The 26,773-nt window shown below is 39.8% G+C and overlaps 2 protein-coding genes across 4 annotated transcripts in view; one reads left to right on the forward strand and one right to left on the reverse strand.

Moving 5' to 3' along the window:
- LOC120799664 (protein PHTF2-like) overlaps positions 1–24,600 on the reverse strand; it is a 46,056-nt gene extending 21,456 nt beyond the window's left edge. For 2 of the 3 annotated variants that reach the window (XM_040144939.1, XM_040144923.1), the window contains exons 1-3: positions 24,431–24,600; positions 18,587–18,650; positions 8,318–8,398 (exon numbers count right to left, since the gene is read on the reverse strand). In XM_040144939.1, the coding sequence (XP_040000873.1) occupies positions 8,318–8,362 (45 nt within the window). In that variant the 5' untranslated portion in view covers positions 8,363–8,398; positions 18,587–18,650; positions 24,431–24,600. The remainder of the gene's footprint in view (positions 1–8,317; positions 8,399–18,586; positions 18,651–24,430) is intronic. The other variant, XM_040144933.1, reaches the window with a different exon arrangement.
- Positions 24,601–24,983: 383 nt separating this feature from the next.
- On the forward strand, positions 24,984–26,419 carry LOC120797336 (transmembrane protein 60-like). Its single transcript, XM_040140907.1, has 3 exons — positions 24,984–25,146; positions 25,464–25,582; positions 25,885–26,419. The coding sequence occupies exons 2-3, from the start codon at positions 25,499–25,501 to the stop codon at positions 26,200–26,202; spliced, it is 402 nt and encodes a 133-aa protein (XP_039996841.1). The 5' UTR covers positions 24,984–25,146; positions 25,464–25,498; the 3' UTR covers positions 26,203–26,419.
- Positions 26,420–26,773: the final 354 nt, after the last annotated feature.

Genomic DNA, 26,773 nt, shown 5'->3' on the forward strand with positions numbered 1-26,773 from the left:
ATCTGACTGCAGCAGATCAGTGAATCCATGTGACTGTGTGTGTTCAAGGCGCCAGGTCTGGGTCGCCCCGCGAGCTCGCCAGTGGAAACTCGGCGTCTTTTATGAGATGTCATCAAACAATGGTTAGTAAGAGAGGAAGAGAGGGGTCAAACACGAGGAAAGAATGACACGAAGAGAAACAGAAAAAGAGTGGAGAGAAGACGATTAGAAGAACTGAGGATGGAGAGAACACGTCTACGATGTAGGTTAAAGAGGTGCTTGCTCTTTTCTTTCCTCTCTTTTTCTCAATCCACATTTTTGTTGGCCAATAACACTTAAAAATATCACGTGAACAAAGTAGATACGGATAATTAGCATGTCCCAGTGTTTTTTCTAATGTGTCACTATATAATGATTCCTCAACTAAAACTAATAATCTCCGAAGATAATGCTCAGTATTTGTGCTATTATATGGTGCACACACCAGTCCGGATGACTTGTGATATCCCAGTGTCAACAACCAGATACCAGCAGGTATCTGGTGTTACTGATTTTTTTTTTTTTATTGCAGATTGTGGCAATCACGACATCACAGTCCAGCGGGCACATTATAAAGTTACTGCTTTCCAGGGGAAATCAAAGTAAATCTCATCAAATCAAAGCATCCAAAGCTTTCTGATAACTTCCAAGTACAAGCCAAGCGCAAACTAATCCAACTTGTTTGCTGTAACTTGTTTAGTCTGCAAGTAGTTAAGTCCAGAGTTCATGTCGTTGAAAATTTGTTTTATATCAAAAGTATTAAGAGTTAAACAGAGACTGTTTTGATAAAGACTTTGACGTGACAAAAAAACCTTGGCTAACCTGGAACAATTCTAGAACGTGATGTTTCCTATTTTCTCCTTTTTTAGCAAAGCGGCAGCTGAAATGATGACATTCTTATTATTGTGTAATGGATATAAATATGGCCAGCCCACATGGCCTTAAAAGACACCACAAAAATAGACAAACTTGATACATTTTAAGTGATCAGACGTACATGCATATGATATTCATAAACCATATTAAATGCAAGATATTAAACTAAGTAAAGTAAAAAAATACATTAGCTAACATGCACGAGAAGTCCTTAAAGTACTTAAAATAAATAGGAAATTTGAACATCTACAATTCCGTGACAACTGGGCAAAAGCCATGTAACGAGGAGCTCAACACCCCTTCCTAACGTACAGCGAGCGAGCTAACTCTAGCAGGAGTACGAAAAATTGTCCAGATAAACAACAAGTGAAGTAGCGGGGATGTCAGAGGAGGGGATGAGATGCTGAAGTTAAAAAAAAGTTTTAATCATTTCCTCAGCTAGAATGATTTTTTTTTGGATTTGTACACCGTTACATTTTATAACAGAGTTACCTTACATTCTAGCTAGCACCTAGCTACTGGTCACGTTTAAACTCACAGATTTAAATCTAAAACATGATATGAAAATGGGCTGGGGGTGGGGCAAGTGCGCAGAACTTTCGCAGAAATGGAGCCAGGGCGAGCATTTTTGGTAAGCAAGTGACGTGTCGCTCAGCCAACAGGAGCAGGTTCAGAAATCTTCTTTGGGAAACACTGAGACAATCTGACGTTCGCTTGCTCCTTCATCGGCATCGCGTCCAGTTAGGAATCGGTGTAAGGTGGTACGATCAGAAGAGCCAGAACAGCTACTAGATGGACCTTGTGGTGAGACTTTTTTTGTCACAAAATAAATAGCCCACCTGGCCTTTTTATTGACAAAGTTAGCAACTTAGTCAACAACAACTCAGGTTAAAAACCTTAAAATTTAACAGCCGTTCTTTTTTTTTTTTTTTAAACATTTATACACCACAATGTTTAATTTTCTCCAGCCATTTTGTGTAAAATGTACACTCTTAAGTCATCATAGTATGTATGATACAGACAAAAATAAGACTTCATTTATACTTGTCCCAAACCACAAAGCTCATACACACTTTTTTCCTGCTAGGTGTTTTTTAATCTAAAAATACCACTTCTAAACTTTGCAACTAAAGATTATCGGCTTATTATTCGTATTTCTGTCCATTACTGCTGTCAAACAGGAATTAACTTATTGTCTCAATGACTATTATTGGAATTTTAGCCCTGAAATATACTTTGCTTCTCGTATTGACCTTAAACACTGCTGACCTTAAACGCTACATTAAGGCACCGTAAATTACTACTTTATGTATCTTTAAAATAAATTCTAATCCCTGACATTTCCCATCATAATTAGGTTGCCAATTCCGATTCCTGAGGCTTCACCAGAGGAGAATAACTGTCCTATCTGGAGCACTGGAAAACACAAAATCTGACAGCTGACTGACTGATTTACTGTGTGACATTTTGGCTGACAGCTAATTTTTCCCGTCATTCAACCTAGCAGAATATATGCATATACACACACAGATTGGAGAGGATACTGAGTACACGTGGAGGACAGCCAGAGGGCAAACGTGAACAGACTATGGAGCAGAGAGATAAAGGAGGAGAGGGGATGTAGATAAGGAGGAAGGTGGGGATGGATAGATGAGTAATTTCAGACACATGCACTCACACACACATCCCACACAAACATCCCCTGTTACATCATGGAGTTGTGAGGTAACAGAGATCTGATGGAGTAGAATTAACAGAACTGTAAATCCTCTTTTCCATACACCCAGTCCTCCTTACATCACTATCTGTTTAGTCATCGTTCCTAAAAACTAATAAATGAGTTCTTAGGCAACAAAACACAAAATTACACTTCCTCTGTTTTCCTCTTGCCTCTCGATTTAGCATCATCTCTCTGTCTTTAAAGGATAAAAACTCAAAATTAATAAAAATGTTTGTAGCTGTGCCAGGGGTGAAATATTCTTGGTCTTGGTCAAATGACCTCAGTGATTTCACTGAGAAAAATCAAAAGGCAGACTTCATTGATTTGACAAGCAAATCAAGAGCTGCGAGTGCACCAGAAGGGAAGATGTTGAGGCCAAGTGTGCCGCTGTGGCAGTGCTGGGGGTCACCATGACGACGGATGGAGGGGACGATCCAGGCAGAGAGACGGAGAGAGGGATTATGTCGGTGAAGCAACAGAGTTATATAACAACTGCCTCTGCAATGGAGGGGGTATTAACCATACACACAGATAGAGGCTGGTTTACAGAGGGATGGTGGAGCGGTTTAAGTGTGTGTCTACAGCAGACAGACATTCACATGGTTTAACACATGAACACACCTATCAGCTGTAAATAATCTATATTGTTCAACAGTGTTCACTGTTGGCATTTATCTGTCATCTGTTGTTATAGACTAGCTGGGGTTCAAGTGGTATCAAGCTAAAAGGGACCTGAGTATCAGATACAGGACTAGTCTGTTGCCTTTACGAAAAAAAAGGCTCCATTTGGTCAGAATTAAATGGTTGAATTTAAAGCTCCCCTAATTAATATTTTTATATTAACAATGGTCCAAATGTGAAAGGTGTCATTCTTAGTGGTGGACCCACAGTGAAATATCACCAACTCTGTGGTTTCTCTCACACTCTACAGAGTCATTTAGCGTCTTTCAGCTCATTGTTTTGATTTTACAACCCACAACTTTAAAGCTGTGGCAAAAAAGCTTTGAAAACCCGATGTATGCTACCTGCCCAGCACGAAACAGCAAACAGTCCAAGTTAACAAACAGCATTTAGGGGCTAGAGACCCAGAGTAAGTAGAGAGCAAAACAGAGCTGGAAGAGAGTGAATATTGGACTTTATGACCAGGTTGCCAGAGACATGCCTTCAAATGAATGTCAATATTACTTTGTGTCTGCTGCAAGTGTAAATAAGCAACTGTTTCCATCAAGTGCTTCTGCTTTTTTCTGTTTTATATCATTTTAACCTGAATATCTTTGGGTGTTGGACTGTTGATCAGACAAATAAAGTAATGTGAAGAAGTCACCTTCAGCCTTCAAGTCTGGGAAAGAGATGGGCATTTCAAAAAACTTTTCCAAATTTACAGCATGTCACAGACAAAATGATAAATCGATTAAATAACCAATAGATTAATCCACTGTTACACGGGTCACTGGAGACTCTAGCATTCTGTTGAACATTCTCCAAAATCTATTTCATGTCTCCACATACTGTAAACTATTCATTTACCTTTTCTTATTTCCTTTCATAAACCTCAGTGCCCCCCCCACTGTGAGACTGGCTGTGTTGGAAAATCCCTCACCTATTTGTGGCTAGCACCTATTTTCACGTCTGTCTAGTTGTGGTCAGTTCTGACACTGATTAACCATCAGTGGAAACACACACAGACACTCACTGCGCGTGCACAAGGATATTTTCAGTTTTGGAATGGTGTGTGCAACTAATGGAACGTTTTCAAAGAGAGTCAAGGACTGAATGAATGAATGAATTAATAAAATCAAAAGGTTTCACTCCCAACCTGAAATTCACTGGTTAATCCAATACGGCTGCAACTAATAATTATTTTCGTTTTCTATCAATTTCTCATATTTTTTGATTGATCATTTTGTCCAACCAATAGTCCAGAACCTAAAGATATTCAGCTCACAGTGATATGAAAAATATGATTTTAACTGGTTAAGTAGTTATGAAAATTGCAGTCAGATGAGTCATCAATTAATCAACAAATCATTTCACCACAAATCTAAAAACATTGATGATGATCATGTCCTAAAAAAAAAAAAAAAAAAAAAGTAGCCACATTCGAATCTTGAGACAACCTCTTTATTGAACACTAATCTCTAACTACGTCAACAATGACCTGTCAATTTATTAATTTTTTTTTACATGAAACCTAAAATTTCAATCAAAAACTGAATCCTTAAATAAATGCTTTCTTACAAGAACAAAAGTAGTATGAAACTGTAAAGGTGTGGATGACCCCCAAAATAGATACAGTGACTAAATGAATGAGTGAAAGAACAGTTAAATGGAATTTGGGTCAAGCAACTGGTTGAGGTGTGCAGATTAACTCCTCTGCTGTGTTTTCACATGACCATGGCAACACATAGAGAGGTGTTGCTGTAGAGTGTGTGTAAGGTCTATTCTCAGCTCAGACCTGTGTGTGTGTGTGTGTGTGTGTGTGTGTGTGTGTGTGTGTGTGTGTGAGAAATGGTAAAATCTCTGTATTATCAATAATACATGAAGCTACTTGGTAATTTATGTGTTGTCTTCTAGACCCTGAACATAGCCATGTCCTATTACAATTCTATCTCATACACAGCTGACTGCATCGTCAGACTGACACTTACTGATCCTATAAAGTCATTCACATCCACAGATCTCGTCTACATACCCATAATATATACTATGTCACTTATGTCTTAGAGTGGGCCTTAAACCCACCACACAAATAAGCTATGAGCTGATTTATTATAATATAATATTATGATATAAATATCATAATCACCCACATACCAGTCATGCCAGTTATGGTTAAATACAAAATGCTCACAATAAAGCTGAATCATTTCCACAGAATAATCTCCAAGAAGGAAGCTGGTTGCCAGCTTCCTTCTTGGCATCAGCAAACAAACACTGTGTCAGACCTAAAAAAAAGAAAGTCTTTCTGGTGTCATAGCAAATATAGACTACATGGCTGCATGTGTCTTCACTGCGATATGGGCTTGGCATGATACTGTGGTCACAAAAAAAGGCAGCTTCCACACAAACACAACACTGAGTCTATTTGTAGCCTGTCTTCAGACTCAGCTCAGACAGAAACATACCCTGACTCACACAAGCCACTGCCTGATGTGTGGAGAGGGTGGAGAGCCGAGGACAACAAGTTTAGCTTCAAGGACCTGTCTGGAAATCTGGACTTCTTTCTCAAGCTTAAAATTCATCTTTGAGTTGACATACAGTAGATTTAAGGGTCAAGTTTAGTTTGACTCTGTCAGATTTGTTACCGCAGTGGATGTCTCATTGCTTTGGTTAGCAACCCTCTCTGTCTGACTCACAATGCAAATCAAAATCTTTCCAAACCAAAGAGTTGTCCCATTTGTTTGGAACATTTCTACCATTTCTGTAGTTTCACACATTAATAATCGACAGAAGATTAGTCTGCAGAAGATTAGTCAACAGAAAAGCGGAAAATACACTTAGCAGGCATGTATTTAAATTTTTACAATGACTTTACTGAGTCGGTCCACTGAAATTATAAAAACATATACAAACATTTACAAAAATAGCTCGTAAGATAGCTGTCTGAGATTTATTATGCCACACCTGTGGATGTGAATGTAAATTTGTTCATGGTGCTCACAGCATTAAAAAAGTTCATTTAAAAAGGATATTTAAGAAACTGTCAAGTCTTTTTTCTGTAGTAGAAAGTAGTTCTAAATAAAACTGTCCACAAGGAAGTCTGAGGATTATCCACAATAACAGGACAATGTTTCTAAATGTCATATACTGTGAGCGCCACAAGCAAAAATTTCATTAACCTCCATTGTGCTGGGATGGAAGCAGAAAGGTCAGAGGCAGCTATCTCAAATTCTTCAGAAACTAAAATCAAAACTGCACAGCTAAAAAACAGTGGGCAGGTGAGTCGGTGGGTGGCTGGTCCTATTCTTCAAATAAATGAATAGAGGGCGACCAATCCATACCCCTACTCTGATTCCACCCAGCAGTTACAAACATAACACAATACACCACCACTCTGTACCCTTGGCTTACATGAGTGGTGAGTGGCTTTTTTCCACCACGTGAGGCCTGTCAGGAGCCACAGTCTTATATAAAAAATGCCCACTTAAATACTCTCCTGAGGGCAGTGCTTCTTTTCTTGGCATGATTTTAGGTCTTTGCTTAATGCCAAACTTCAGGGTATCTTTCACTTATTTTTAGCAAAGCCAGTGCCGAACAAGACAGAATATAATATGAACACGCCTTTGCCCTTCAAGGCTAATGTATCTGCTGTGTTATTTGCTAGTTTCATGGATCCCAGCACCAACAAAGATAGGAGAACAGCTGGAGATGAATAAAATCTCCTTGTCCTGGTGACTCAAACTGCTAAGTCAAAAAAGCCTCGGTTATGGCACGGAAAATCCACAAACATGATCTTTAATAGAGTATCTGTCATATCTCATTGTAAAAAAACTCTTAACTTCTCTAAAAGAGACTTCAGTGATAGAAGTCCAGAGAGCAGTCAGACAGGTGTAGTCTACTCCTTAAAAAGGGTTTTATTCAGTCATGACTCAGCAGTTGCCCTCACTAGTGTGCCTCTGCCCAGACAAGCTTTTAATGCAGTTTCTTAGACTAATCTTAAATTTAGCACAAATTTAAGAACCAAAATAAAAAAACAAAGCTGGGAAAAAAAGTAGGTGTTTAGACTTTAGAGCGTTAATTAATCTTTGTAACTTCATGAGTCATCTTCAGTGTTATCTGACTCCAGTGAATGCTTTGGCTGCTCTCTACATCTGCCAGGTGACAGCAGCAGATCAAAGAGATAGATGAAAGACAAATATGAAGGCAGACAGATACATAAAGAGAAAGAGGTCGTCAAGGAAATAATAACAGGCCAAGAGACAGGGCAGAGAAGAGACGGATGGAGTCATAACGACAGAAAGAAAGGTTTGTGAGGATAGAGCGCCGGACAGGCAGACGGTGTGTAAGCTGAGAGCTACATGGGGGGCAGTGCTAGTGTCCAGCAGAGGATCTGATATCTGAGACTATGGAACAAGAAGACACACAACACCCGGCTGGTTTCACACTGCGCTGAACAGCCTGGCTCCGCAGCTACTTACAGCATAGAAGAGTCCATTGATAAACACTGGTGGATCTTTTGTAACCAAGGAAGAAATGCTTCAGCTTTGCTTTCCTTGGTGTGCCATGGAGCTAGACTGATAAATCCAACAATTAATCCATATTAGCTTACTGTAGCACTATTGGTAGGGTGTATATGATGGCCAATAAGTAACAGGAAATGGCTACTGCGAATTGCATAATATATGTTTCAAGAAACAGCATTACCATTACAGAATTAGTCTGCCAGACAACTCACAAATTTGATCTTTATTTTTGAACTGTAAGATTCCCCTATTAGCACACATTGGCCACAATTCTTCAAAAAAAAAAGGAACCACCATAAGAAAACCTTTTAAAAATGTTTATTTAAAAAATGACCTGGATGTAATGCTGAGTTAAAATAGAGTAAATGTAGCAGTTTAAAAACTACCTTTAAATTTCATGTTATCCCTTTAAATTTCTCCTGGATGGATGATTTTTTTTTTCTTTTCTTTTTTTTTTTTAAAGAGCTGCAAAATGCAAAAAGAAAAAGTGTGCAAAGGCAAGAAATGAACAGAATCTTACCTTTTTCTGGTACCACACCACAGCATCTTTTACTTTGGAAGCCATTTACATTTCCCTTCTCCCCGCCTAGGGCATCTTAGACTGAAAACACAAAACACACAGCGAGAGAGAGCGAGAGAGAGAGAGAGCAGTGTCAGTAACGGCGTAATGAGGCAAGAGAGAGGACGACTTAAGTCTATATACCTGGTAGGGCAGGTGTGTCTTGACAAGTGACGAAGGAGAGAGGGCGGGGAAGGCACACATGCGTTAATGCTGATTTGAGCCAAGGCGATCAATCTGTCTTTCCTTATACATAACACACAGACCAAATCACTATTTATATCTCTCTTTTCATTGTTTTGCTCCTGAATCACTCTCTCTCACGCACGCGCATTACTAATAAGGTCAGTTGCTTTAACATGTTGTCTCCCTTGACACCCATCTTACAACATAAACAAACAAATTATTATTCTTGTAATGGTGGTGGTTAAAGCTGGATGTTCCAACTGAATCATAATCTGAAACAAGTGCCCACATACACATATACACACACAAAAACGCACATGGGTACGTTTTCCTGGAGAAAATATGGCTACGGCAGTTGGATTCCTAGCAGTGGTTTGGGTGTGTGAGCGACTGGCTCGAAAAGACAGGCTCATACACACACACACACACACACACACACACACACACACACACACACACACAGTTCAAATTGACGAACACTAATGACAGGACATAGTGTTGCTGAACATTACATGGAAACACCTGAACTCCAACCTGCCCCAAACACATGCACACACTGATAATTACAACAACAAAGTGACAAAATGCATTGACTGTATGTTCATGTCAACGTATGTATTGGTTGTTGTTAGGGGTGTATGTATGACTGTCCAATGCTAACAAAATACTCCTGCCACCTCTAAAGCTCACTAATTGACACATTATATCTTGTTCGTTTAATCTCTACAAAAACCAAAGTGCAAAAACAATAGGTTGTGGTTGTATGGGGAATAGACAAATAAGTGTACTTCCTAAAACGTCAAACTATTGCTTTAAGAGTCACGCCTGCATAAATCTATGTAGGATTATTAAATTGTATACTAATGTGCGAAGAATATATTCTTGATGTCAAGTGTATCAGAAAAGTCTAAACTGGATGCTTGTGCTCGTAAATGTTGATTAGCAACTATTTAAAAAAAAAAAAAACATGCTGATTTAAATGACGTGTGCAAATGAAAAAGTGGGATGAGATTTGTCCCATAAATTTATGATAAATACAATAAAACATATAATGCAGAAGAAAAATCTACTACAATCCAAAACAAAAAAAACCTCTCAACTCAAGGTCAACATACTAGCTTTTGCCAGAGCTTTCAACTCTCTTCATCCACTGAGGAAGAAAGTGAGGTGTGGATGAAATATCCAAAATCTTGAGTTAAGCCGTTTGTCAAATTACTGTTTCTAAAGGTCAAGAATGAACTCTCTCACTCAACTATCTTATCATCCAAAAAAAAAAAAAAAAACCAAAAAAAACCCCAAAAAAACATGGTATTATATTGGTGTTCATCACACACACACACACAAATCTCTGAATGAAGGTTTTCTTATTTTGTACTTTAGCCTGTGGATTGCTGAACTGATCTACACAAGTTACTGTAGGTCAAACTCAAGTGGAGCACATGCTTAGTACTTTCTTAGAAGTGGTTATTTATTAGGTTCAAGGACTAAAGTGTCGACGCCTCAGAATAAATTCTCCATTTGCATCTGTAAACAGGCACTGCAGGTATCTTTTCGTTATCCTTGACTGCATCCTGAGTTTGCAAAAACAGTTGAGGGACATTTCGATGATCAAAGCAATTCTTTCTCCTTAAAAAAATAAAAAATAAAAAAAATATAAAATGGAAATTGTCATTTGTGCATTCATCATTTCATGTATTCATTATTGTAAAGCCCTGTTTACACTGATAAAAAAATCCCTCTCATGACTTTTGATGATATTCATGAGTAACAACCACCAAAATAAGCCATATGTTGTATTACTATCATTTGATTATCAATATCTGGGTCACTGATGGGAAATTCACATGACACTGAGCTAGCATTCAACCATGACTGTATCCACAGTGAAGACTGGGCCTGCAGTGTATCAGTGTTACGGTCAGTGTGCTATTATAATTAAGTTGTCTTTGAAACAGGATCTTCTGGTGATGGAAGTGATGTAAGCTTGTTTGTTGTACTTAGAGTAGAAAGGGGTTATTTGCCCTTTTTTTTAGCTAATGTAACAAACACATTTTGTCTGTAGATCATTCCATTTAAAATCAGTTTAATGTGAATGTCTGTGGAAAAAATGTCTTTGGAACATACTCAGTATTAACACAAGGGCTGTTTACACTTTGACTGTGACAGTCTGGTAAAGAATTAAAAATTAAAAAAAGTAGAAACCATCTATGAGTCGGTGCAGGTGGATGAGGAAGACAAGGAGAAGAATGTGATGACAAGGAGAAGATGTGGCTGTTAAGTTGAAAATGCGGAGGCTTCGCGGTTAGCCACTCTTCTGTCTCTTCCTCTCCTTTTCCTTCCTCCTGTGTCTCAGCCTCCTTGCAACTCTTTTCTATTTCTTCCTTATGTAAGTGCAGCACTGTTCTGCAGTGTGAGTGGAAGGGATTGAGGAGCAAATAGATGGAGGGTGATGGAGGATAGGGGGAGCCTTCAGTTTTTCTTTTGGCTTCATTGGTTTAAATCCAGGAAATATGACTCAATCCACTGAAATATTCCAAAAATTATAAGATTTTTTTGGGGGAAAGCATTTTAATGAAGTCTACTCTTTCCATTTAGCTTTTTTACCATGACATATTGACATTTAACTTTTTCTGCTTTATTCTCAAGCTTTCCACTTCAACATTTAATTTCACATAGAGTGAAGACATCCTGCTTTGCATGTGAAGGCTTGTTGCTATGATGGCTTGTTGCTATGAAGGCTTGGTATTCACTGGAAATGAGTGTCTTTTCAAGTGAGTAACATTTCTTGTAGTTTTCTTTAAATCAGTTAGGAGAGCCTTCAGGCTTTTTGTGTGTCATTTCCAATCTAGTTACTTCTAAAAAAATTTGTGCTTAGATGTGCTGCTAATTTTTAGGTATATTACCAAAAAAGAGGACTCATAGCAAGGTTGTTTTATGGATCATCTGCAGTATGTGATGCAGTTCACCTACAAAGAAATGCATGTGAGATCATACTACAGGACTGTTTGACAGCTCCACAGCTTATCTGCCAAATACCAAACCACAACACTGAGTGCTTATATGTGCGATAAAGTCACCTCTTGTGAGAGTGTGTGTGTTGAAGTCCTTGTGTTCAAAGCTGCGGTGGAGTGAGTCAAAGCTATGTGTCAAGAATATCAAATTCAAAAGCAGGAAGGAGACAAGAGTTTCTACTCGTGCCAAGTGTGAACGGTTTCTACGTCAAGCACAGTAGTCTGCTAGTAGTATTAGAACACACACACACACACACACACACACACACACACACACAGACACACACACACACACACACAAAAACAAAGAGAGCGAGAGAGAAAAACCCACTAGCAGACTAATGCTCAGAACTGGAAAGCACCCAGTCCTTATAACCATAAATGCTGTATGCATGCTGCTCACAAAGTTGCAAAAGCATTGGTGCATATGCATTTCTGTGTATGCGTATGCGCGCGCGTGTTTGTGTGTGTGTGTGTTTGTGTGTGTGTGTGTGTGTGTTGGTGTGTGTGTGTGTGTTGGTGTGTGTGTTCACACTTCTGCCCTAGAAGGCAAGAGACGTTTTTAGCAACAGGAAGAAAGTCTCTTGCTTGGTGTTGTCTGCAATTACGATCATCATTCCTCCCTCCATCTTCCACTGCTGAACCACACTTTCCTGACATAGGCATATTTGCTGCTATACATCGCTTTTTTACTATTATCTATAATCACGCAAATAAAACATAATTGAAATTCAATTTGATAGACTGAGAGATGGGAAAAAGAAAGAGGGCAGGGGCGTTGCTGGTTTGTCCTTTTTATGTGCAGTGGTTACACAAGTAAATGGGTTTACAGTGTCAATAAAAGGCTTCATACTAAAACTTAACTGAAGAGATGGTGATAGAGGTGGTGAAAGAAAGGTAAAATTGACAGATATAGAAAGAGAGAGGAAGGGTGAGGCTATATATAAAGAGTAAACACCATATGGAGGGTGAAAAGCAAGAAAAATATTCTCTGTCCTACTTCCTCTCTTAACATAAACACTGAGATGAGTTTGTCATTCACACACACAAGAGCGACCGCCCCATCCTAAACTCACATTTACACACTGCTTTCACAGCCTGAACAGACATTTAATAAACTGTTTGGCTCTGCAATGATAGGATCGTGGATTTAAAATATGCATTTCATGGGATTCACGTTGGAACTCTGAGACACCAAAGGGCTAAAGCAGCTTAAACTCCTAAAACAGTAAACTCCAAATGCTGAATTTCCATAAAAGGTTTATTTTTTTGATTAGACAAAACCAGACATTCCCATTGTATCTATAAACAGTTTTCAATTTGATTTACCTTAAAATACCAATAACTATATCAAGAGTGCGGCTATGGCTCAGGAGGTAGAGCAGGTCGTCCACCAACTGGAAGGTCGGTGGTTTGACCCCCGGCTCCGCCAGTCCACATGTCTAAGTTTCCTGGGACAAGATACTGAACCCCAAATTGTCCTGATGGCTTTGCCATCAGTATGTGTGTGTGTGTGTGTGTGTGAATGCAATATATGAATGTGTGTGTTGCATGTAGTGTAAAGCGCTTTGAGTGGTCGATAAGACTAGAATATATCAATGTCACAATATAAAATTACATATCATGCCAGTTATTTGTTTGATTAATTTATGAATCATTTACTTATAAAAACTCAGAAAACTAAAAAATGTCAATCAAAAGTCACAGTACCAAAGGTAACGTCTTCAAATTGCTTGGTGACCATTTGAAAACCCATCAATTATTATTATTTACAATGATGGAAAACTGAGAAAAGCATAAAAAAATAAATAAAAATAAACAATTTTTCGAGCCAGAAAAAAAGTGAATGTTTGGCCTCTCTGCATGATAAATGACTTAAACAACTATCAAAATTAATGTTGATTACTTTTTTGTCACTTTGAGTTGTTGAAAAACCCTTTAAACACCAACCCCACTTTTAGGGATGGTCCACCTGAATGTAACCTGAAATTTTTTTTTTTTTTTTTTTAAACATTAAAACTGCAATGTGTTTGGATTCATTAATTTCTTAAGGATTTCTGCAATTTGTTGTTATACAAGAATTTATGAGATCGCAACACTGAAGTACACGATGAAAAGGGCCTTGTTGTCCAACTACTATCGAGCAACAACTGCTGTGAACAAGTGACAAACAGTCAAACTGTGCAGCCACAAAGCAACAACCGTAAGCATGACCAGACATATATGCAGACAGACAAACGGAAGAAGAGCAACACTCCATCATTAGTAAAGTAGGACCACAAACAGCAGTGTTTTTCTGTTTTTAACTCAGACTTTCTGAACGATTTAAGACCTCTAATCCTCCCCACCCGGGGACTGTGATTAGAAAAACAGGCAGATCCTACCTGTTCAAAGCCTCAAAATCTCCTTTATCATACCTCAGTGATGCCAGCCCTGATTCATACACATTAAATCAGACACAAAACACACGCGCACACACATATTATTGCCTAATACGGCTACATACACAGGATTAGCTGAAAACTCCTAGGTTATTATTTACACTGGAAAACATAACAAGAAGAAATAGGCTGAGAGTTCTTTCCTACCACACTTTTTCCAAAACCACACTCTTGCAGTGTTCCCAAAATACACAGTGGTTTGCTAAAGGGTATTTAGGGAACGGAGCCCAGACAACAGACCAGACACACACAGACATTATGCTTATATTCTCGTCACAGGAAGCAGGATTCATAGACATAGACATTCAAAAAAAAAAAAAAAACGAAACTTTTTCTTTCTTCATTTCATTTTTAACCTTAACTCTGGTAGCAGCAAACTCATATCAGCAAGAAAGCTTCGTTCATAAACGCACTCCATTACAAAGCTTGCAAAGAATTTAACAACGTCCATAACAATCACACACACACACACACACACACACACGGTCTGCAGCTCTAAGGCCTGCCGAGTCTGTCTGACCAATGGGCTGACCCATTTACAGAGAGCGCGAGAGAGAGCGAGAGAGGATCAAATAAGACATGTATTATGTAGGCCACAGTTTATATGAGGGCTCTTTTTATGCCCCTGACCATGTGTCTGTGTGTGTCTGTGTGTGTCTGTGTGTGTGAGTGAGAGAGAGAGTGAGAGAGAGAGAAAGAGAGAGGGCGAGCGTGTGCGTGAGTGTACATGCATGTGTCTTCTTTGTGTGTGCGGGAAATAGTTGAGTGTAATTGGCCATATGTCTGTTGCAGCTACTATATGAATGTTAATGTGAATGAGGGTCAGAGGCAGAAGAAGGTTGACTTTTGAATGCTTTCTGTGCGTGTGCATGTGCGAGCGTAAGCGTGTGACCTCAGCGTGGCTTCGTGCTTCCTTCGTGGGAGGTAAGAGGGAGAGAAAAAGGGAGATTGAGTTGAAACAACACTGTTTTTACCCAACTATGGGCCGTTCTTCAGTGAGGTTAAAGACATCAAATTTTTTGGAATAATGTAAAAACAGAGAGACTCTTTATTACAGAAATAAAAGGGTGTACTTCTCGTATGTCTCAACACTGATTTCCAACATTAAGTGTATCATATCTGGATTGTTTTTTGCCTTGCAAAGCTCACACCTACACTTGATATTTCAATCTTGTACGGATGGATATGTGGAAGTTAATCATAAACTTGCTAGTGAAACTGTACTGTATCAATAATAGTATCAAATTATTTAAAGTAACACCTAGCCCTTGAGCTAAGCTTCTTAGGTTTTCAGATAGAGGACAAGGTCATTTTAGATAATAGCTTATCAGAATCTAAAAACAGTTACATCAGGACAAACTAACAGCAGTTATTTATACTGTTCTGTTCTGCATTTATAAGATTCAATAAAGGACCATTTTCAGTAATTTAATGTTATATGAGCTGCACTCTGTTTAGCTGTTAGACACTTTTTAAAAGCTGCTTAGTAACCATCTTGTGTGTATGCGTGTAATGAGGATTTCTTTATAATGGTTCTCATAACATTTTATGTAATTGGTGATACAACCTGCCACGCTCTGACTAACACATACACACACGCACACACACACAGACACACATTTGCTCTCTCTCTCTTTCCATTCTTAATCTGAAATCATGTTTTTGCAAATGACCAGGGCTGGTTTCCAGTAACTGGTTATATTTTTCAGTTGCAAATTGTTGAAGAACCTCATCTGTGAAGCCTTAACTCTAACAAATCTCTCCTTGAATCTTCGATTTGCTGTCTTTTCTTTGTGAGACTGAGGCAACTGTTTAAACCATCATCTAGAAACTGCACTGATAATGAGATAAGATTCATCAGGATCCGCTTAGCAGGTGATTGATGATCGATCACATTGTACATTTTGCTTCACAGTATTTAATCAGAGCAGCATGTTGCAACATTGGGGAAATCAAGTGGTGCAAAGATTAACTGAAACTTAACGAAACACGGATACAGATGTCAGAGATTCAGCTACATCGGTACACAACCACAGATTTGTCTTCCCACCTCAGCTAACCAATTTCCTTGAGGAAACTCTTAAAACATTATCACTTCAAATTACTAAAAGCAACACTTTATAGATTCATAAAGGATTGGGAAGGAGCTGGACAAGATTAAGGGGATTCACTACTTTACTCCGTTTTGATAAAATACTCTCAAACCACAACCCTATAGTTGACTCTGTGACGGAAGCATCGACTTTCATGACCTCTTGAGGGGCTTGTTGGTATTTTAATCAAAAATATTTTGAAAATACAGAGGCTTGATTTTCCCAATTATATCTTAAAAGTATGACAGTTTCTATGGGAGTTTATTACATTTAGCAGTGCAGAGGAGAAACACGTTGAGGTCAGTCAGGGCAGCGCATGTTGTGTAACTGTATACGTTCCCTCATCCCTTCATCCACTGCAGCAACGTCAGAGGTTTTTACATACTGGATAAACCTTGAAATGGGTCACGGTAGGTTTTACAATTAGGGGAAGGAGGGTTCGTGTGTCATGCTTTATTTGCTGTCTATATGTACACCAGGAAAGCTGTGAAATGTCTCACTATCTGCTGTGAGCATCCGCTCAAACACAGGTGGGTCACCTTTAGTGCTGCTCAAAAAACCACAACTAACAATAAAAATCCTCTCTTTGGGCTCCACGACAGCCACAACAAAGCAGAAAACACAACATTTCCTTTTGGAAAACAAATTCTTTTGCTTGTTTATCCACAGTACATGAAAACTAGGCTGCTAAATATGGGCTGAAAAAGCAGAAAGTGGCACTCAGACAAGTTTCTGCCGAGCATGAAGCAATACTGCTGACATCTCCTTGGACGTTGATCACGATCAGAGTTGACCACAAAGCTGGTTTTTAGATGGACAAATAAGAGAAGTGCTTTTTAAACTGTAAGACAAAAACAATAGAATAGAAAACATGTCAAAACAAAAAAAAAACCCAAAAAAGCTTGGTTTTCTTTCCATTTTGCTTCTAATACAAACAAACACCAGTGTAATGTTTCTCTGGGATGTCTAAAGAAAAAATTAGCACAAGAGGAGACCTCCTTGATGAGTCTGGCAACTCGTGATGTGTAACACTAGCCGTTTCCTCTCTCTCTGGGTGCTCTATATTTCATGACGGGTGCAGGTTACATCTCCGAGTTGGGCAGAGGGGGGCACGTGCGTGTGTTTTAGTAAGTGTCTGCGTTTGCATGGCTACGGGAAATATGATGCTGCGCAATCAATGATCAAGGGGCGAAGGTGTCTGGGGGATACTGAGTGTGTGTGTGAAACAGAGGGGTAGTGGGACGGGGGCATCAGGTTTTCCATCACGTAGGGTGATTCCCTGACAATCTCAAGGGACACCAAACAACCCTACACTTGACTTATACAGGGCTTCATCATATAGCAACACTCACATGCGCACGCACTCACTACAGTTTGTTAGTTAATGAGGTGTTTACAGAGTCCAGCTCCCAGTGACTTATGAGACATCAAAAACAGTGTAAACATGAAACATTTCTGCACAACCACAACCTGTGACTTGTAACAAAAACAGAGAAAGGCGTTACTTTGTGTAGTTCTACTCTGAAGAGAAAGCAAGAAGAAAAAAAAAAAAAATGCAGCCACAGATGGGTGAAAGATACAGATATATGATCTCTCTGTTCTGCAGTGAAATTCAGTTTTGTATCACAGCTCAGTCTCATAGCCACTACATGTAAAACGTTATCGCAATAATATTAAAACAAACTCACTACACTTTCTTACGAATCTTTTGACAGCAGTCAGTGGGAGATCGGAGCGCGGAACTGCTCAAACTTCAACAGAGCCAACCAAAATTTCTGAAATGCCAGAAATCAGTCCAATAAACAGATCACAGGCTCTATACCGTAGCTATTTTTATGTGACAATATGGTCGGAATTTTGGCTTGTACCAAAACATCAACAGACCATCCTTCCTTAGTCGAATCATCTTACATTTATGTCTGACATTTTGGGGTTTTGTCACATTTGTACATTCAGTAAAAGAACACCAATGAAAACAGACTACATAAAAATTTCTGTTTAAAGTGATGATATAAAATAGTGTGGGTGGGTATTTGCTAGAAAATGAACCAGCATCAAGGTTAACTGAAACTTCATAGTTCAGTCACACACACACACACACACACACACACACACACACTAAAAAAGAAAAGCCCTGACCTTGCCTCCTGAGCTCTCTTTAAAAGGGGAAGTATAGTTTCCCCCCCCACCACATTCTATTTTTTCCATTTGCCTGTCTGTGTCTGACATAATGAACAGTACTCGTGAATTACTTTTGCTGTCTGACCACCGTGTGTTTCAATTCATTGTGTGTTTACTCATTGCAACTCCACACCCCAAACTCCACATAGTCTGTTTTTGTTTGTGCACCACATGCTTCAACACCCCCTTGTTCTGTTGCTGGGAGGGTGTCAGCTGCCCACACACATATACACATACACACACACACACACACACACACACACACACACACACACACACACACACACACGCACGCGCGCACACGAACACAGGATTCACCTCTGGTTGGGCCGTGGAGCTGACTGATGTTTTGTCCTCACTCAATGCCAAATTAGGACAGGAGCTGGACATTTGGGAAACAAAGAGAGAGAGAGAGAGAAAGAAACGGTCAAGACTGTCTGGTGTGCGATTATCGCATTTGAGAAATCAAAGCATCAACAGCAGTGTGTGTGTGGTTGTGTGTGTGCCCAACGCTCTCATATAGGAGTAAAGCCAGTCAGTCTGGAAAGAGAAGCTACCCTTCACTCAGACTAATAACTACATCTAATTTCTGTGTGAAAAAGGGTTTCCACTGCGTGTGAGTGCATCCTAAACACCGTATAACTGGGCTTTGGCTGCATCTACATGCTGAAGCTGCACAGTCAGGCTTAAAAACAGCATGTTTCCCTTGTTGAGCTCCAAACACACATCACAGGTTGCCTCTGGGCACAGTATGAATTCTCAGCGACAGTAATGAATAACATCAGGCAACACAGGATCCTGATAGTCAACCTATTCTAACAATGTAGCTCTTTGTGCAGAAAGTCAGGAGACAGACCACCACCATCACTATCATCATCTTCCTCTTTCATCATCATAATTATCCCCAACATGTCGTCTTTATCTCCATCACTTATCCTTCAGAACGACCGTCTTGATAATGACAGCCTAACAAGGTGGATAATCTGTAACTCATTAAGCGAGACTGAATGTCTCCTGAAGTCATCCCTCAGGGCAAAGAAAGCTTAGCTCGAACCTCACTCAGCTCTTCAGTCACATCAATGTGTCAAGCTTGGAAGTTACACTATTGTAGCTAAACGATTAGCATTGCAGCACATAAATCACATGATGGCTGTGTTTTTTTCGTCTGTGTTTTTCTTTATAGCTGGAAAAGTCTAATCACATCAGAGCCACCGAGGACAGATGAACCTATCAAAAGAAAAACAACTAAAAACCCAGTAGAAAAGTTAAAGGCCGACTATTATTACAGCCACAAGTATTCGTAAAGTGACCCTTAAAGTCATGTGAAAAGACGAGGAGGGCGACTGCTGCTCATCAAGACACAACTACAATAACAACAAGGCAGAGATGTTTCCCTCAGATAGAAGTAAACTGCCAAATAAGCTTCGTTAGTTGTTCGCAGTAACTCAAAAAGGATAAGGAACGAAAAGTTTAGTTGACTGAGACTGCACTGCGGAAAGCAAAAGTTCAAAAAGTGCAGTGGAGCATTTATTTCAAAAATAAATCACAGATGTGATGCAAATAAATCTGAATATATGACAAAAAATAAGCGCATTGAAACAAAATTTGAGGGGGAAAAAAAATAAAATACTGAATACTAAGAATAATTTGTGAGAGTAAAAACTGCCAAAATCAGCCAGAGATGAAAAAGCCCTACACACCAATGATACACCTACACAGGTAATTTCACTGTTTTGGCTGATTAGACCTCTTCTCAGGACTGTGTGTGCGCACACAGACGGAGTTTGACTGACATCTGTATAACTTTCCTGCTAGCTTTGGTGCACGTGCTAGGGTGGGGCAAATTACAGTATTATCATTCCACCCTCAACATGAGCAGAGCTTTAATAACTAAAAATACCTGAGTGCCACACAGGCATTATAGGAAAGTTTGGCCTTTCTTTGCATCTGTATCTGTAATACAACTACAAAAATGTGTATCGACAGACAGACATCTTGACTTGTCATAGTAGGAAAAGCACAGCTGTTACTGATAGCATTATCAAACAGCTCCATTTTGGTCAAGTGTCCCAGTAAGCCATGACGGTGTGACAGCTAGCCAGCATGCACAACACCAGGACCCTGAAACTGACACAGCCATCATTCATTGTATTATATACACCTGTGCTTTTCCTACTGTGAAAAAGGCCTGTTTGAGCTGATAACAGCGTCAGCCGTTATGTTTCGTCAGTTCTTCTAAACAATTCTGTGTTTAGCGGAAAGCCTGAACACCTTCCATGTTATCATCAACACAACCTGCCAAGCTACTGCAGTACAGTCACTTGCGCTTTCTCCGTGATCTTTCCGCTCGCGCTCAATACGATAATGGCTATATTTCTAGGAATTATATCACTGCCCTGCAGACCATTCTGAGGGTTTAACACAGGATCATATGGCAGTCTTGTGTGTGATGTAACTATGTTGCAGCTGATGATGTAACTGGCTCTGCAGGCAGATTCAAGCTGTACAATGCAAAGATCGTCGTCTGAGAGTTCCTCAAAGAGACAGACAGAAAAAAGGGGGAGACCGAGAGAGAGAGAGGACATTAAGTATCAGAGCGAAAGGGTAGTGAGAAAGACAGAGAACAAGAGATACAAAGAAACTCAGTGGTCAGACAATAGACAGCAGTCTGAGTCTGTGGATGCTAGAACCACACACACAGACACACACACACACACACACACACACACACACACACACACACACTCAGACAATCAAACACTATAATTCACTTTGTGCAAATGCATGTATATTCAAATGAAAACACACCATACATCGCACTGCACTGACTGACCTGCACTTCCTGAACGCTACAGAACTGCTGCACAACTACGCTGACTGATAAGCATCTCTAGCCTAACTGATGATCAGCCAATCGATGCTGCAAAGTCGGACGTGCTCTTTAGCCTCATCCACAATGTCTGCGTCCTTCCCGGTGTGTGTTGTGTGTGCTGAGGACCGCCAGCTCATACCTTATGTCGACGTGCAAGACATAGCAACAGTGATTTCATCTTTTTTCTTTCTGTCAACAGTTAACAAAACACACTACATTTTTGCAAACTTTTGCTGAGTGCTCCTGCCGCCACAATTTCGTGCTGTTTGCCACTGAACAACCACATTATAAGTGCCTTGCTCAAAGGTTCCTCATGGCATCTTCTAATTAATTCAAACTAATCTAAATCTCACTAAAACTGTAATCTCACTAATATCTTTTTTTTTTTAATGAATGTCTTTAAGGTCTTTAAAATCACTTACTTGTCAGACTGTATGTTTTTGTTAATTGATTTGTAAAACTGTGAATGTTACTGCAGGTGGACTACCTGTTTAAGTGCAATGGATTCACAAGCCCAAAAAAAACAAAAACAAATAAACAAAAACAAATTAGAGGTTTGCGTCATTGCTTTATGCCAGTGATATTCCTGAGGTTTGATTTTTAGAAACAGTAACGTACTTCTTGAAATATTAAAATATAAAAGTCCATAGTACTACAGTCCAACCTGCATACCCGACTGCCTTCAGGTGAAACCGACAGATTAAAACTCTTGGCTACAGTCAAATTATAGCAAAGCCTAAAAGCTGAAACAGGAGGCGATACTACAGTTAGTCAAATCCATGGTGTCAGTGTTTTATAAGAATGGTTTACCACTCGAATGTAGGCTGATGTATTCCACTTGCTCAGCCTCTAAATCCATGGTTTATATTTGAAATATCAGATGGAGAAAAAAGAATTTTTAAAAAAAAAAAGCTCAATTTGACTGTCCTAGCTTTGTGTTAGCATTATGAATTCATACAGGACCCTCTCAGTGCGGTGAGGAACATTTTTGTAGGGGTCAGATAATGATTGCAGTGGAAAATCTGGGTGAGTGATGACAGGGTAAGTCAAACACTGGAAGAAACAGGCTGGCTGGATGGCAAATCAAGCTGGATGTGAGAACGCAAATGTCCAAATCAGTTGAACCGCACATTAAAACAGACTTTACCCTGTCAGCTCCCTAGTACAGAGTCTGTTTAATATCTGATTGAGCCAAGGTATGAATAGAGCAGGTAACCGTCCAGAGAATTCATAGCAAGTGGGCATGTTAACGTTTCTATCCTGCCTCCTGCACGAGGGTTGCAACCCTCACCTAAACCAAACAGGGCATTTCCAGTAGGTGAGAACGCGTTTGACACGGACAATCTCCGGTTGTGTGCTGCATGTGTGATCCTCCAGACATTGTTCATATACCGGTCAAAAGTTTTCGAACACCCCCATTTTCAAGTTTTTAATTGCAATTTAAGCAGTTCAAGTCCAGTGAATAACCATAAATGGTACAAAGGTAAGCGGTAAACTGCCAAAGGTTTAAAAAAAATAAAAGTTTAGGTCACCAAACTTAAATAATTTACAGCTTTCCTAAAGCTATAGATGAAAACTTGAAAGTTAATGCAAATAATTCCTACAATTGCCCCAACTTTTCTTTATTACTGTACAAAGGCAGCATTGGAACAAACTGTGTCGCTACACCCACTGATGCATTATCAGTACTACTATACTGAAGAAAGTAGTACTGTATACTGCTGTCAGAATGGTGAGACTGACTAGTTGTCAGGGACTAGACAGGGGTTCATCCTAAAGCAAGATAATGACCCCAAAACATTAGAAGAAAAGAACTAGACAGTTGCATACACATGATGGAAGACCAGCACAGTCTCCGGACTTAAGCCTGATGGAGCTGGTTTGGGATGAATTGGACAGAAAGCGAAAGCAAAGCGAACTACAAGTGCAACACATTTGTGGGAATGTCTGCAACAGTGTGGGGATGAGCTCTCTGAGCACTATTTGATTTCCATTGTAGAGAGAATGCCATGGTTGTGTTCGGCTGCTGAATGAGTCAAAAATTTAGATTAAATTTAGTTCAACAAGATGATTCCATGATTCCATGTTTTTAAAATCTCCAACTATTTATTTGTTCTACACTTTAATTTCAGAAAAACACTGAGACATCGAATTCTGTAAATTTAAACGGCAGCTGGAAAAATTCTAAATCTAAAGCCTTTGACTGCCAGTGTATGATACTAAACTTCATCGCATCCAACTGCATTTTGGAGATTCAGTTGCACGAATCAAGCGATTAAAGGACATCAATCGCGGCTCTTGGAAGCTCTAACTGACAATTTTCATTATTTCCAAACAATTTACGGTTCAAATAAATAGTCAAGCAAAATAATGGGCCAGCAGATCAATCGATTCCACCGGGAAATTGTTAAGCCATGGTCTGTGGGATCCGTGGGAAGACAAGCAATCTGATTGGTGGATGACACCCTCCAGCCATGTAATGTTTACCACAGTTTATGGGCAGCCACTGCAGCGAGATTACCTCAAAGAAACCCACAAAGTGTGAGGTGGAAAACCACCTGGGTCCCGACACATTAGAAAACAGATGATGGCCTAAACAAAAAATTACAATCATTAGATAGATTGCATTTGCTGTGTGAGACAACACCACTGCCCATTTTCCATTTTCCCTTACGATTAGTGTTTAAAGAAAGAAAAAAAAAATATTTAAAATGATTTTAGGCCCATCCCAGCTATAACACATTATGGGGGACCCTTTAAGGGAAATAATGGTGAGCAACAGCTCTAGTGAAATTTAAGTTGAAGGATTAAAATGTTTAGAACAGAATTAAAAAGAGTATAATCGAATAAAGTATGACAGTATAAAATGTAGAGGTTTTTAAAGTGCATTAGTGTCAACTAAGTCAGTAACATTACAGTCGTTAAGTACAATACAGCAAAATTGTAGCCTATGGAGTGACTGGTGTTACTGTCTGTTTTCACTCCAAAAAAGGACACGACCTGTGCAGCGCCATAGATCACTTTAAAGGGCAGCTAATGTTGTAGCTAGCCCACATGTAGATGCTGCCACGGTGTTTTCAGACAGTCTTCACGGTTCAGTTCACACACAGAGACAGTCGACGTCCTCGTCCCTGTCCTCCTCGTCCTCCTCCTCCTCCTCCTCCTAGCTCATGTCATGCTACATAGTTAGCTGAGCTACCGGCGGGCACAAAGAGCCCACACAGCTGTCCCTAACACTGAAATCCGGTTCACCGCTGTCCAAACACACCATGCAGCCCGCTCAGTCTTACCTCTTCGGCGGCGACGGCTGCTCGGGATCCCCGCACAGCCCGAAACTGTACTTGCTAAACGTGATTTATACTGCACTCAGCTTGCCAGCCTTGCCCATTGTGTGGAGGAGATGCTGCGCGTCTGCTCGCCGATGTTTGAAGCATTAGCTGGGCTGTCTCTCACTGTAAAAACACAACTTCAGCTCAAGACCGTAAACTGCCGTACAAATGCTCCACCACATTTTAAGCCAATAAACGTCGCCAGTGGCTGGTGAAGTGAAGAGGAAAGGATATCGGGCTCACATTATCACCCCGATGCATAATTTAAACGAAAATGAAAAAATATGACAACGCAATGTTGCTGTTCTCTGTAGCAGCACGGTGAATGTCATATAAACACAACCAGTGGTAGAATGTGAAAGATCTTTACTCACCTCTAGTGGACGTTAGAATTCACTACAGGAAAAACTTGAAACGAGTTTGCGCTATTGCACAAACTTTACGGTTAGGCCTCCGAAAGAAGGCGTTTAACTACGCGTTACGTCACGAAACGAGGACCAATTGGCTTCCGGGACGGGCGGGGCGCAACATCGATAACGGACCAAAAAAAAAAATCTCTCCGTCTGTCACAGTTAACGGACACGTCTGTAGACAATTATGTGACTTATTATGTCGTTATCAGTGTGTGGCTTACAGGGAGACGAAAATGCTGCTCCCGGATCTCGAAAAAAACTGAGGTAAGTCGGGCGTTGTCTTAAATAAAACACCCACCGCTTAGCTCAATGCTATTGGGCTATAAAAGCTAAAGTTAGCTGTTATTGTAACGCCTGTTAAACAACGATGAATGAAAAGAGAAAATTAAAAATTGAATCCAGCCGCTGGTAGTGACATTTTGTTTGACGTTTTAAAAAGCTCCCAGCAGCTAATCCATCACTGCTGTCTATTCTTATATGTGGGGTTTCTTGCTAAATTACTCCATATACCAAACATTCATCGTAATCTTGAGTGTGTGTCTTACCTCTTGTGTCTCTGGGTCTGTCCCATGGATGTCCAGTTTCTGTTTGTCTGCTTCCTCCTCTGATCTGTGAGATGTCTCTGGCTCAGAGGGTTTTGTTGACCTGGGTCTTCACCCTGGTTTTCCTCATCATGCTAGTACTCAAACTGGATGGGAAGGTAAGGGTCCTTTCATTGTCCTGTTAGCCACCAAATTGGTTTAAGTCTGCCCATTCGCTGAGCTTATGTTTATCACAATAGATTAAGTATATTATAGAGTAATTGTAATTTTGTTGTCAATATTTAGTGTCCTCTTTCTATATTTTATGTGTTGAATGCTTTGCTGCTGTAATTTCACCATGCTCTCTATTTAAGGGTTTTTTATGACTCCTAATAGAAAGAAACACATCAAATTGAAGGAAGTCGTGGAAAACAGCATTTACTATGTGACTGACATCATCTTCTCCATTCCTTCCTTCCAGGTGCAGTGGAACTGGTTCCTCATCTTCCTCCCAGTCTGGGTTTTTGATGGCATCCTCATCCTCATGCTTGCCATTAAGATGGCAGGCCGTTGCAAGCCTGGGTATGACCCACGTAACGGCTCCCCAGATCTGCGTCTGCGTGCCTGGTACTTGACGGCCATGCTGCTTAAGCTGGGCTTCTGCCTGACACTGTGTGCCAAGCTGGAGAGGCTTGCCGATGTAAAGCTGACATTTGTGTGCATACCCCTGTGGACCATGTTACTGGGAGCGCTGGTTGAGCTGGGGCTGAATATTTTTCCTGAGCGGAGAGAGGCCTGAGGGGGATCAAAGTGCTTTTTCAAACCTCAACATGAACCATTATACCAATAGGAGACTTATGTAAAAAAAAAAAAAAGTTTGGATGACCATTAATGTGTGAAATTGGAGCCTTTGCTTTGGCTCAATTGGATCTTAAGAATCTTAAGAAGACTGTTGTTAAAAAAAAAAAAAAAATCATATGTGTTTTAGACCTCCCTGAAGTATGCTGTGAGGATTTAAGCAGAGCTGGGACTCTTGTAAATCCATCACAATCCATTCATTAAAAAAAAAAAAGATTCAAAATAGCTCAAAAATGGCTCTATTTTCCTTACAAAGAAGAAAAAAAGGCATACAGGGATCACCTGCATATGTATAAGACTACTGTGAAGCCTGCACTGGAAGAAACATGAACTTCCTCTAATGTTTTCTAGTCTTTATTTTTACCGTACATAAACTAGCATAGCTGCTATTGTAAAGAAGTCACACGCGAAGGAAAGTGAATAGTATTTGGTGGATTTTGACTCCGCTTCCTGCATAACATAACCATCACTCTTGGTACAAATCATGGAGTGTAAATTTACATGTGCTTTAG

Source organism: Xiphias gladius, chromosome 2 (genome assembly GCF_016859285.1).
Source record: "Xiphias gladius isolate SHS-SW01 ecotype Sanya breed wild chromosome 2, ASM1685928v1, whole genome shotgun sequence".
Classification (NCBI taxonomy): Eukaryota; Metazoa; Chordata; class Actinopteri; order Istiophoriformes; family Xiphiidae; genus Xiphias; species Xiphias gladius.

What these genes read in the sequence shown, in the direction of transcription:
- LOC120797336 (XM_040140907.1), top strand. Translation starts at nt 25,499, where the DNA reads ATGTCTCTGGCTCAGAGGGTTTTGTTGACCTGGGTCTTCACCCTGGTT. An exon ending in TACTCAAACTGGATGGGAAG is followed by an intron (nt 25,583 to 25,884) that starts GTAAGGGTCCTT and finishes CCTTCCTTCCAG; the next exon opens with GTGCAGTGGAACTGGTTCCT.